Below are 13,305 nucleotides of genomic sequence, written 5' to 3'. Positions count from 1 at the left end.
TAATACATTATTGAAGCAGCTATTTTCCTTTCATGAACCCAGATAATAAATATTGACAAACTATTCAAATGTGGCCATATTCCAACTGAACCACATCATGCATTTACCTGCATAAACCACAAGCTTTCCAGCATAAGTCACTGGACAGCTGTCAGGATCAGGAACTGCAATTAATGTTATTCTTTTGCCTTGATAACTCATGGATACTGAGGCCAACGGTTATGGCCCAACCACTGACCTGGGTGAGAACAGCCAACTCAGCACGGAACACGGGTCAGATTCTGAGACACACCTGGTCTGTGTGGTTCAGATTCACACCATTCAGTGACCATCAGAGAATCATTACATTTTTTAATATTTAAAATGTTATTCATTTTAAAAATAAATAGATGAAAACACTTAAATGTTACAAATATGCTTATGAATACCTTTAGCACAAACATTAAAAAAATGACAACAAAACGTCAAGGAAAAACAATGCTTGCAAAACTAGCAACAAGGCTACAACACTTATGTTTAGACATGCTTTGCTACACATATAAATCCTATGTCTGCCTATTTGAAAAAATAAATTTTGAACAAAAATAAAGTTATTACCAGTGGATTTTTAAGCCTAAAATACTGGCAACATTTTATGACTGAACACTGGTTCATAATATATCAAGTTAAACCCTGCACTAAGTTGTTGTCTCAAAACCGAATTTCAGAACTCATTTACATTTCACAGATGCATCTTATATGTACCACAGTCTTAAATTGAGATTGCTGAAATGCTAGTTCTATGTCGCATAAAAAACTGCCATTTTTTAACAATCTTATTAGACAGCTAAAGAGTCTATGAAAAATGTATTTCATAATCTAATCATCTATTCAGTAGATTATCAAGGTCAGTATGCCAGCGCGTGGGTTGGTAATATTCTTAATAGCACAGAGCAGTTACAGCCCAAATCAAACTGCTCAGGCGGTAATTTAAAAAAAAAATCTAATACAGTGTTGTCCAATAGGACTTTGATGCTCGCCAAACTTGCGGCGATCAGGTCACCATATTAGCCACATGATACAAAATATATGCCGTATTAGTAAAACAAATGCGCAATCTTTTGAAAATATGGTTGAGGTGTTAAACTGTCAGCAATCATAACCGATACACTCACTGCCAGAGCCAGGAGAACAGCTTCAAAAGTTTTTGCAATCCAACTGTTCCGCAAAGCAAGCCTGCTGTACGCACTCTCAAAGAATGGTGACAATTTGTTCACTGAAGTGCTCAGTTTCTGAGTGTGCTCCAGTTTATTTCAGAAAAACAAATTTATTCAAGCGTAAACTGTCTGTATTTTATCAGAATTGATACATTAGGAGACTTGGGGTGGGGAAAAAAAAGACAAATCTTGACGTATTGGCTTCTGTGCTCTGACTCTTGCCTCCACTCTCAGCATCCGGACATTTAATAGACCTTTAGCTCATGACCAACGTACTGTAATCTCTCCTTTTACGCCACTAGCATCCTATTACTTTCAATCACTCGTTTCAACAGATCTATTAAGATGAAGGCTGAACACATTTGGATGTTGCTGCACCACCCCAGCTTGCCAAAATTGCACATTTAAACCCTCATTGGCAGCCATGCAGCACTGTCAGTTGCTCACGCACCTGAACTGTTTTGTGAAAACCGCCAACTACCAGCTAAACAAAACCAAGTTCTTCAGTTAGTATCCCCTGTGTCACTAGATTCCCCAAGAAAATTTTGAGAACAATCGGACCGTTGTCCTTCCGAAGGCTGGCCCTGCTTTCACAGAGCGGTCCCGTAGGTCTAAATGTATTATCATTTAGAGGCAGCGAGAGAGGACAGAACAGAGAAGATAACGAACAGCAAACTATTTTTCTTGTTTCATTGAGCAAGTGGCTCTTCAGCTTCCAGGTCACCAGAAACCTGACAACTGAACTATATTCTGGTAAACACAGTAACAGACTGATGGATACATGCCTCGGTTGATTCTTCTTAGCTCAATTAGGGATGGCCGACAAATAGCGGTCTAGCGAGTGACACCCATACTAATACCCACCACTGCAACTTTAACACAACTCAGTATTGTGTGGCTCTAAAAATGAAGAGCATCAATTCGCCACATGTCTGTGGCCAATTCACCAAATGTGGCGAGTGGTGAGCGTATTAGACAACACTGATCTAACATGATATGGTTGTGTTAATAGAACAATGCCACCTGCCCCAGTTTGAAAGAACAGCACAGTTTTGGAGTGAAATGTCTGAAAATTTTTTTAATGGGGGAGTCTAATTTTTAATATACAGATCAATTTTTCCATTTGCTCTTAGTTTTTAAAACTCAACTTCCAAAAGTTTAAAGTTTTTAATTGTTTTTCATCATCAGCAATGCAAACATCAGAACTCACATCACGATCCCAACCCTGTCTCTATACTGCAACATGTTTGGTTTTGGTAAAAAAGTTGCATTCAAAAAATGACCTTTACAGAAACACTGATTAAGGATGAGAACACCATTCTGATGGGACTTGTTCCTCAATAAGTGCTACTTCTAGTAAATGAAAGCAAACTTGCAACAAAAAAGGCAGAAAAAACATTAAAATTATCCAATGATAATTGACAATGAGAATGCCCTGAAAGTGGAACGTCTAATCCAAATGGCTCACCAATCCTCAGTAATATGAAGCTAATCACACTGACTACAAAAAATGAATCTTATTTATATTAAAGAGGCTGATAAATACTACAAAATGGTAATTTAGCTTTATTCATACAAACAAATAAAACTTAAAACTAGCTACCACACAAATACAGTATTACTTAGCTACTCAAATCCATGTCAGGGCATGTATCAAGGACTAAAGTATGGAGACATTAAGTACAAATATTTTCTGTCTTTCATCTTCCTTTTTCATTTTTATTCAGTATCACCACAACACAAAACAGTTGCGGGACAAAAAGGAGACCTACTGCCAGGCTTCCATCATCGTCACTCTGACAAACCCCTCAGAGTTTGAGAGTGGACATGGTGACTCTCCCAGTAGAACTGACCTCCATTTGGCAATTTCTCCCTCCAAGGCAGCCTAGCCCAGGGCAGCAATTCAACGTGTGGGGCACACATCCTGTAGCCTACTGTACCGTAGTGCAGCAGGCGTCATCCAATATGCTGAGCCACCTAAATATAAGCATGCAAAGTCCAAATAATTGCCCTAAATTGGATTCAAGTAACCAAAAGTTTTGGAGTTTCTTTAGGTCTGTATGCCTTTTATCTTATATTTACTGCATTCATTGCAATCATAATTCTGAAGATTCGTTTTGGTATGGAGACAAGATGTTTGATACAAACACAAGTGACTTTTCATTAAGACACAGACTCGTGAGACAGGAGACGAAAGCTTCTATGTTATCTTACCTTCACTCCTGCGAGCATTCCTGTTGTAGATACACTAAAGTCAAGGTAGGCCAAAGTGTCAGGGTTGGAGGGTTTGTAAATTTGGGCAGGCCGTCTCTTTGGCAAATCGTCTGAAAGGAAATTAATGCACTTAAGGAACTTAACTACTGTATATATGCAGATCAATGGTAAGCTTGCCAGTATGCAACACACATATAACATTTGAGAACGCGATGCAATAAGGCTAAATGATTCCCTCCAAGCTATTAAAATCACTTGAATACATGTTTTTTAAATTGCAAGCAGAGACTACCTTGTCAATGCTCGACACAACAATAGATTCAGGGTCACCAGAGGCAATGAGGCGACAGTTCATGCTTTTAGAGATGTTCAAAATTTTAAAGGATATTTATATAGCAACTTTAAGCAAATAAAATGTGCAAGGAGCTTCACATGATGGCGCAGTGGTTAGCACCGCAGCCTCACAGCTCCAGGGACCCGGGTTCAATTCCGGGTACTGCCTGTGCGGAGTTTGCAAGTTCTCCCTGTGACCGCGTGGGTTTTCGCCGGGTGCTCCGGTTTCCTCCCACAGCCGAAGACTTGCAGGTGATAGGTAAATTGGCTGTTGTAAATTGCCCCTAGTGTAGGTAGGTGGTAGGGAACATGGGATTACTGTAGGGTTAGTATAAATGGGTGGTTGATGGTCGGCACAGACTCGGTGGGCCGAAGGGCCTGTTTCAGTGCTGTATCTCTAAATAAAAAAAAAATAAAAGGAGCATTATGAAGCAAAATTAGATACAGAGTCACATAAGGTAATATTTGGGCAAATGGCCAAAAGCTTGGTCAAAGAGGTAGTTTTTAAGGACCATTTTAAAGGAAGGAAGAGAGGTGGAGGGGTTTAGGGAGGGAATTCAAGAGATTAGGCCTAGGAACAGCCACCAATCGTAAAGCAATTAAAATCTGGGATGCTCAAGAGGCCAGAATTAGATGAGCACAGGTATCTTGGAGGATTGTGGGGCTCAAGGAGATTATAGAGATGGAGGGGTAAGGCCATGGAGGGATTTGAAAACAAGGATGTGAATTTTAAAATCGAGCCATTGCTTGGCCCAGAGCCAATCAAGGTCAGCGAACACAGGGGTCATAGGGGAACAGAACTTTGAGCGAGTAAGGACATGACAGCAGAGTTTTGGATGACCTTAAATTTATGGAGGGTAGAACGTGGGAAGCCAGCCAACAGTGCAATGGAATAGTCAAGTGTAGAGATAACAAAGGCATGAATGAAGGTTTCTGCAGCAAATGAACTCAGGCGGGGCGAAGTTGGGCGATGATACAGAGGTGGAAATAGGCGGTCTTAGTGATAGCGTGGTTATGTGGTCAGAAGCAAATTCTCAGTGTCAAATATGACACTAAGGTTGTGAACAGACTGGATTAATCTCAGACAGTTGCAAGGGACAGGGATGGAGTTGGTACCTATGGAACGGAGTTTGTCACAGGGACCGATGACAATGGTTTCAGTCTTCCCAAAGTTTAACTGGAGGAAATTTCTGCGCATCCAGTACTGGATGCCAGATAAGTAGTCTGATAATTTAGCCACAGTGGTCAGCAGTTCAGTGGAAATAGGGTCAAGGGAGCAGGAGGTGGGTCTCTTTTTTTTTTAATTCATTCATGGGATGTGGGTGTCGCTGGCTGGGTCAGCATTTATTGTCAATCCCTAAATGTCCTTGAGAAGATGGTGGTGAGCTGACTTCTTGAACTGCTGCAGTCCATGTGGGGTAGGCACACCCACTGTGCTGGAAGGAATGGAGTTCCAGGATTTTGACGCAGCGACAGTGAAGGAACGGTGATATAGTTCCAAGTCAGGATGGTGTGTGGCTTGGAGGGGAACTTGCAGGTGGTGGTGTTCCCATGCATTTGATGCCCTTGTCCTTCTAGTTGGTAGAGGTCGCGGGTTTGGAAGGTGCTGTCGAAGGAGCCTTGGTGCGTTGCATCTTGTAGATGGTACACACTGCTGCCACTGTGCACTGGTGGTGGAGGGAGTGAATGTTTGTTGATGGGGTGCCAATCAAGCGGGCTGCTTTGTCCAGGATGATGTTGAGCTTCTTGAGTGTTGTTGGAGCTGCTCCCATCCAGGCAAGTGGAGAGTATTCCATCACACTCCTGACTTGTGCCTTGTAGATGGTGGACAGGCTTTGGGGAGTTAGGAGGTGAGTTACTCGCCGCAGGATTCCTAGCCTCTGACCTGCTCTCGTAGCCACAGTATTTATATGGCTACGCCAGTTCAGTTTCTGGTCAATGGTAGCCCCTAGGATGGATAGTGGGGGATTCAACGATAGTAATGCCATTGAATGGCAAGGGGAGATGGCTAGATTCTTTCTTGTTGGAGATGGTCATGGAAAAGATGAGCTTGGAGAGGGAATGAGGGGAGATAGGAGAGAAATTAGAGAAAAATGAGAGTTCAGGGCATAAAGCAGCTGATCGGATGGTCTCAACCTTAGTGACAAAGAAGTCCATGAGCTCCTCGGGTGGAGGAGACAGGAAAGAGGGGTTTAAGAAGATGGTTTACAATACAGAAAAGCAGGGGGTTATCTTTGCATTCCAGGATAATCCTAGTATAGGTGAGCAGTTTTAACAGATGAGAGCAGAACGTCAGTGTTTCATGTGGTCCAGCCAGATCTGGCAGTGAATGGCTAAACCAGTTATCTGCCATTACCATTCAGGTCTGTGTCCCTGTGTTCCTTTTATTGGGGACTAGGGCATCAAAGATGGTGGTGAGGGTGTGATTGGGCAAATCAATAACTGCAGAAATGTTATGGCGCATGGAAGCTGGACAGTTGGGATTTTGAAAGTGCAGTTGTAAGTGAATTAGGGGTGCTTTTTTCCAGGAGTGGATACAGGAGGAGGTAGGGTTGTGGTATGGAAGGGGGATATTGGTAGAGAATGATACAAGGAAGAAGTAATCAGAGATGGCCTTATTCTTTATTGATATGATGGAAGAAATTGCTTTAAACCAGCAGAAATGTCGGTAACGAGGGAATACAGATATAAGGTAATAGTTGTTATGAGCGGGAATGCACTGTCTGAAAGGATGCTGGTAACAGATGCAATAGTAACTTTCAAAAGGGAACTGGATAAATACTTGAAAAGGAAAACATTTTTGCAGAGCTATAGAAAAGAACAGAGAAGTGAGAACAATTGGACAGCTTTTTCAAAGAGCTGGCAAAGGCAGATAGGACAATTCTGTGCTGTATGATTCTATGATTTCCTATGGTTTCCATTGTGCATTGGGAAAACCAGCGTAATACCAATCTTGTGCATTTGCACCCATTAGAAAATTAGTAAGTGGCATAACAAAGTGGGTTTAAGTCTCCAATGAACTGTCAGCGCAATTCTTGCTGTGATTGTCTTAATAACTGGCTAGCAGACTTTTGCAATTTCTCAAACAAGTGCAGGAAATTAAAAAGAAACCATTTATAACGCCATTTCATTAGCCTTAATAAAAACAGATTACAAAAATGTCAAAAATAAAAACACTTAACTGGGTAAATCCCAGTGATTAAGTAATTGCAGCAGTTTAACATTGACTTGCAGCTTCCTTCCCTTAACTGGAAATGTAAAAGATAAATAACCTTTATTCTCCCTCGTATTACTGTAGTTACTATGGATGCCAAATCTAAATGCTATAAATATGAATGTGTTACATTTATTCATCCACTCCTTCTTCCATGCCTTTAAACCTTTTAACTCATGAACCATGAAATAACATTTGCAGGCTATTAAAATGTTCCATACCTTTTTAAACTCAGCAATCTTAGATAAAATCAAGTGATAACTATTCACTCACTACTAGGCTGCAAGGAGAATATTGTAATCAATTTCAATTAAAACCAGTTATGATAAAGTAGGGCAAGAGATTGTCAACTTTTTTTTTTTAAAGTACACATAACAGTATTATGCAAAGTTGATATTTGTACCATACACTGTTGATTTTTCAGGTTGTTGGAAATAATAAAAAGGTTTCTTTGTGAAGTTCAATTTTCACCTGCTGCTGCAAAATGCCTTGGTCATCATCTTTGTTTCTCAAATACAAAATACAGCAATATCGCATTAAATTGCTTGAAGCAAAATGTTGCCAGGTTAAATTTTCAACATGATGTGAGGTTGTTTCATACACTGTACATGGTTTATTACATTGTCCTGAGGCTTTCTCAGATGGTTTAACACTTTCACATGATATTATAACATTTCCAACATCGAATAGCTCCACATAATTAAAGATAAATCATGAGCTTGATCATGAATTTATTTGTCACGGATTTGTTTTAGTTTTAGTGATACAGCACTGAAACAGGCCCTTCGGCCCATCGAGTCTGTGCCGACCATCAACCACCCATCTATACTAATCCTACACTAATTCCATATTCCTACCACATCCCCACCTGTCCCTATATTTCCCTACCACCTACGTATACTAGGGACAATTTATAATGGCCAATGTACCTATCAACCTGAAAGTCTTTGGCATGTGGGAGGAAACCGGAGCACCCGGAGGAAACCCACACAGACACAGGGAGAACTTGCAAACTCCGCACAGGCAGTACCCAGAATTGAACCCGGGTCGCTGGAGCTGTGAGGCTGCAGTGCTAATCACTGCGCCACTGTGCCGCCCTCGGATTAAATAGTGCCTTTAAGACTCTATTAAAAACAATGCACCTTTAAGGGAGAGAAAGTTCTGGAATTTCTAAGGCACAGTGTGCCAGCAGCTGCACTTCTTACCCTAGACGACAGCAGGAGAGAGAGAGAGAGGTCACACGGTATGGTGTTTCGATTTGACTGTGTGTGGAGCTGGCAGGGACCGGTCTGAACCAATTAGTTCTGAGAGACTCTCCAACGAGGCGTGCTACTAAACAGAAGAAAGCTATCTGTTTTCTCTCAGTAAAAATTATACAGGGAGCTATGGGCCGAGTTAATTGCCTAAAGAAGAAAAGCCTTCTTTTTTCAAGAAACCATTTGTATTGCTGAAGGAATTGTTGATGCCTACTGCAGCCTAAGAGTTGAATGCCCATCAAGAATTGACTACTGCATCGAATCCACATGAAGACTTTGAGTGGCCTTTGACTATTTCCACATTAGAATACCTCATCCATCGGGAACGTAACCCACAAAGACCTCCATATTTATTTATTAAGAAACAGCTTTTTAAAAAAAAACACCACTTTTTAAAAATGGTTAACTACTATTATTTTTGAGTGTATGTGTGAGAATGGGGGAATTAGATTAAAATAAGTTATAAGGTCTTTAGACATAGGTTTATCTTAATAGTGTTTAATATTTAGTTTTTAAAAAATAAATAGTTAATTAGTTGTTGTCTAAAGATACCCGATTTGGTCGGTTTCATTCTGGGGTTAATTTGGCTGTTTTCCGGTTGGGTGGAAAACTTTAAATAATATGCTGTGACCTGTGGAGTGACGGGACTGAAGTGACAGTGCATTGTTCCCACTGTGGTTGTAACAATTGGTATACATTTTAAAAGCAACATATGAGTGAATTACACAACTAAAAATAATACATGTACTCCTACACATTAGGCTGCCATAACCTAAGTTTCATGAGTTACAAAGATTAAAATAATGCCCAACTATGCAGTCTCTCCATTTTACCTAGAGACATTTAAAATGCATCACTGAATGCTTCTTTCTTCTTTTGGGCCTCCTTATCTCGAGAGACAATGGATACGCGCCTGGAGGTGGTCAGTGGTTTGTGAAGCAGCGCCTGGAGTGGCTATAAAGGCCAATTCTGGAGTAACAGGCTCTTCCACAGGTGCTGCAGAGAAATTTGTTTGTTGGGGCTGTTGCACAGTTGGCTCTCCCCTTGCGCCTCTGAATGCTTATGCAACATTAATTGGGCTTCTCATGATGGAAACTTATAAAGCTGGGTTTGCAGTTTGAAAGTGACCTACCAAACATGGAACAGAGTGCAATACTGCCTTTTGCACTTAATTCCTGAACCCACATTTCCTACCTGTGTCTAAAACAGGAGGCCACGTTCTTACATCAACTGCTGCTCCTGCTTCTCTCGACCTTAGAAGTTTTACTACCAATTGTGATGTCATTATGCATGCTGATCTGCTGACCTGCAAAATAATGGATCTGTTAGTTAAGCAATGCACCATCATATGAAAGGCCAAAATTAATTGGGCCCTATGATTATGTGTGAATTTGTAATGAATGTTTGTAGAAAAGGGGGCAACCAAACACAAAACATTTGATCATTTCAAAAACATACATAATACTTTCTCAGGATTTGGGCATTGTTAGTAAGGGTGGCATATATTGCCATCCATAGAAGTCCTAATTGCAGTGGTTTGATACAACTGAGTGGCTTCAGAGGGCAGTTAAGAGTCAACAGCATTTGAGTGGGAGACTGGAGTCACAAATAGACCAGGCTGGGTAAGATGAGCAGGTTTTCTTCTTGTTATGCCCACGCAATCTGAACTTGTGAACTATAAAATGAACTTATGAAGTAAACCTGAAATGGACACTTTTCTTGTAAACAAAATGTAGTAACAAGTTAGGTGACCCTTCCTTAACTGCCAATACACATAGAACTACAAGAGCTCTGGGCTAATTTTCATGTCTGGACAGGTGTTGGAGAAGTCATTAAAATGCAAACAACCTTTCTGGACACATCTCTGAAAAATCATTGAAATGCAAATGATCTTTTCTGTGGAAATGGCTGCTTCTCTCCAACTGATTGGGTTAACAATGAATTTGCAGACTTTTTGACTCCAAAGTCAAAATGCAAAGAATGGGTGTGAAAAAACCTTTCTTTATCAAGGTGAGATGAGGATGAATGACACCCGGACTCCATTGTCTAACAATGGCCTCACCATCAGCAATTATTTATGACAACAATGGAAGGAGAAACTATGGTCACATAACAAAAACTAGGGGCTGAATTTTTATAGCTTGCCACCAATCTTGGCTGTGAGCTTCGGATCAGTGCGGCGCATGTGCGAGATGTGCACCCCGGAGCCGCTGCAATATTTTGGGCAGCAGCTCATTAACATGGAGGGGGCAGAACGCCAGCCCCCGATGAGGTAAAGGGGGCAGGCACTCCATTCCCGGCTATGGCATCCGGTTCTACCGCGCATGCGCCAGCGCCATTTTTAAAGGGCTTCAAGCCCTTACAAGACATTTACATTTTTAATGAGAACTGAAAGCATGATTTAAATTTACACGTTCAATAACAGAACAAAGCCCCTCTTCCACCCCAGCAATGACCTGACAAGTTATTTATTTCTCTCTCCCTCACGAAACTTTTTTGCCAGTCCTGCCCTTCCCGCCATCACTTCAGCCAATAGTAACAGTTTTCCCTGCTCCCCCCCCCACCACCCTGAAAACGTCACTCCTCCCCCCTCCCCACCAGTATTCCGCCTCGGATCTCCAAATGGAGATCTGAAGGCACGGGACTGCCAGCCACTGGCTGGAATGTCAGCATGGGACGGCCGTTGCTACAAGGTAAGTCATTATGCATTCATTAAACTTTAATAACATATTTAAAATAAGTTTTTTTCGCCGGGGGGGGGGAGGGGGGTGTTGCGACCAGAGGTCTCATCACTGTTGGTAAAATGGGGCGGGGCCTTCCCAGTATCGTGGCCCATGGCAGGCCTCTCCCGGAGATATTTTTCAGGCCTCCCCTCCATGATCCCTGACGTTGGAGGGCTGGTAAAATTCAGCCTTAGGTTTCTGATGAGTAGCTTTATTAAAGATATATTCTGAACAGACATTGAAGAGCAGGAACCCAGCCTAAGATTACCAGCTTTGAACTACATATAGGCAGTGGCTGGAGTTTGACCTTGAAATCCCTACCAGAAATATCGTACTGGGACTTCACCATTGACCTTTGGCTAAAATACAACAAGAACCATCTGCAACAGCACATCTGTCTTTCTGAACCTCCCAAGTCATTCTTCAGTGAATAAGGGAAAATATTACAGGCCTGGACCATTTCAAGTTTTCGACCTGGGGAAAAGCAAATTTAACAAAGGACTCTTTAAAATCATCAGACCTAATGAATATTATCTTTATAATCGTTAACTTTTCTTGAGTGTGCGTGCATCTATATGAGTATGAGAGTGTGTGTTGTTGCGTATATTTCGGGTGTTGTATAATCAACATTTATCTTTCTTTTAAACTTACGAGAAAACCTGCCATTTGTCTGTTCTTGATAAGTAAAGCATCCAGGGGTTAAAAAAAAAACACATTTTTTAAACAAGGTGTCTTCAGTCAGTCAAGAGGTGAAAAAGGGGACCCGTCCCTATCATCGCTCATCCTGTCTGTAACATTTTCTAAACCAGATTTGTGACCCATTTGAATTTTTAACGATAATACAATAGCTTCATGGTCACTTTTAGTATAAATACAGGCCCACAATGAGTCTACAAACTATGGAATTTTCACCCTATATCTGATAATGAGGAGTGAGCACATTGAAAATTGCACATTTGAGATTTAGTATGTTTGAACTTATGACAATGTGTTATATCTAAAGAATGATTACAATATGAAAACTATATTTTACTCCATAGTTACAGTGCAAAATGAAAAAAATGCACTTTTAGTCTGTGCAAGATCACTACAGTAGTTTCAATCAACTAAATGAATACTATTAGTGAAGAGATAGTGTGATATTTTCCAACATGCTCTCTGGAGCTGTGAAAAAGAAGTTACATTTCTTGTAGGAGGAAGTAATCTTAATTATACCTGGAATCCTGATGCAAACCTGACCCAGTATTGTTGACCTGCCAGGAGCAGGGCAGAGAGTGCATGCAGGAAACCTGGAGGTCAGGGTTTGTTCGGATGCTGTGGAGCTTGAACAAGAGGCTGCAGGACCAAACAAGTCGTAGGGGTGATGCCAGGGGAAGGGGTAGGAGCCCTGAGGGATTGGAGACCAGGAGTGAGGGGATGAGAGGGGGAGTGAGTGGAAATCAGAGGCCTTGGGCAGGGGCGGAATTGGAGGCTTTGGGTTGGGGGGTCGGGTTGGAGGGTTGAGCGTAGTGGATATCAGAGTCCTCAGTGGGAATGGGGGAGATCACAGGGCTCGAGGTTGGGATGGGAAAACTGGCAGCCACAGGAGGGAAGCGTCGTAGGTGGGTGGGGTGGGTTGGGGAAGAGGTGGCGTGGAGTGTTGGAGGATTCAGGGTAGGCACGGGGAAATCGGGAGACATGGGGTGGTGAGTGGGTAGAGAGAAATTAGTGGCTTCAGGGGAGTTGGGGACGGGGGGATTTCGATGGCCTCATGAGCCGGGGATGTGAGGGGAGTGGTCAGTGGCCTTGGGAGAAAAATAGGAACATCGGTGTGGGAGGAATTGGAGGCCTTGCCGGGATTGGAAGGGGGGGGTGCTGTGGAGGGTGGTGTGGGTGGTAGGGTGAGTGTCTGATTGCACAAGTTGGCAGGGCATGTATGCTGGATCCAGCAGACAAATGGAAAGGCACTCACCTCCCAGATCCAACAGTCCTTGCCTTGCTGCAGCGTTTCCTGAGGTTCAGGAAACCCGGCCATCCAGAGTTAAATTTAAAATAGTGGGCAGAAATGAGGTACGCAGCCTCATTCTAATATCTATATCAGTGTTGGGCTACCAATGGAAAGGATCCAACGCCACCCCCCCCCCATTATCATTAGGTGCACTGTGGGGAATTCTAACACCCAAAATGGGCAGCTTGGGGTTGGGTGGGATGTAGAATGTTAAAAATCTGCATCCTGACCCCAACCCACCTCTAACAGAGGAGGCAGGGCCGGAGTGTGGTGGTGGGCAAACAACCTGTTCGCATGAGGTGAATTGACAATTCATATGTTACGATGAGGCTGTGTGCCTCATATTTAAACGCCATTTGGGAAATTTCACCGCGTGGCTGAG

General features: G+C 42.1%; 1 protein-coding gene across 5 annotated transcripts in view; it reads right to left on the bottom strand.

The window, feature by feature from the left end:
• The window catches only part of LOC137349461 (disco-interacting protein 2 homolog C), a 635,092-nt gene that overhangs the window by 91,131 nt on the left and 530,656 nt on the right, over positions 1 to 13,305 (bottom strand). For all 5 annotated transcript variants that reach the window (XM_068014972.1, XM_068014974.1, XM_068014973.1 and 2 more), the window contains 2 exons: positions 9,408 to 9,519; positions 3,411 to 3,520 (listed from right to left, as the gene is read on the bottom strand). In XM_068014972.1, coding sequence (XP_067871073.1) covers positions 3,411 to 3,520; positions 9,408 to 9,519 — 222 coding nt within the window. The remainder of the gene's footprint in view (positions 1 to 3,410; positions 3,521 to 9,407; positions 9,520 to 13,305) is intronic.

Source organism: Heterodontus francisci, chromosome 2, assembly GCF_036365525.1.
Source record: "Heterodontus francisci isolate sHetFra1 chromosome 2, sHetFra1.hap1, whole genome shotgun sequence".
Lineage (NCBI taxonomy): Eukaryota > Metazoa > Chordata > Chondrichthyes > Heterodontiformes > Heterodontidae > Heterodontus > Heterodontus francisci.
The sequence above is the reverse complement of the archived record's forward strand: the minus strand, read 5'-3'. Positions and strand labels throughout refer to the sequence as shown.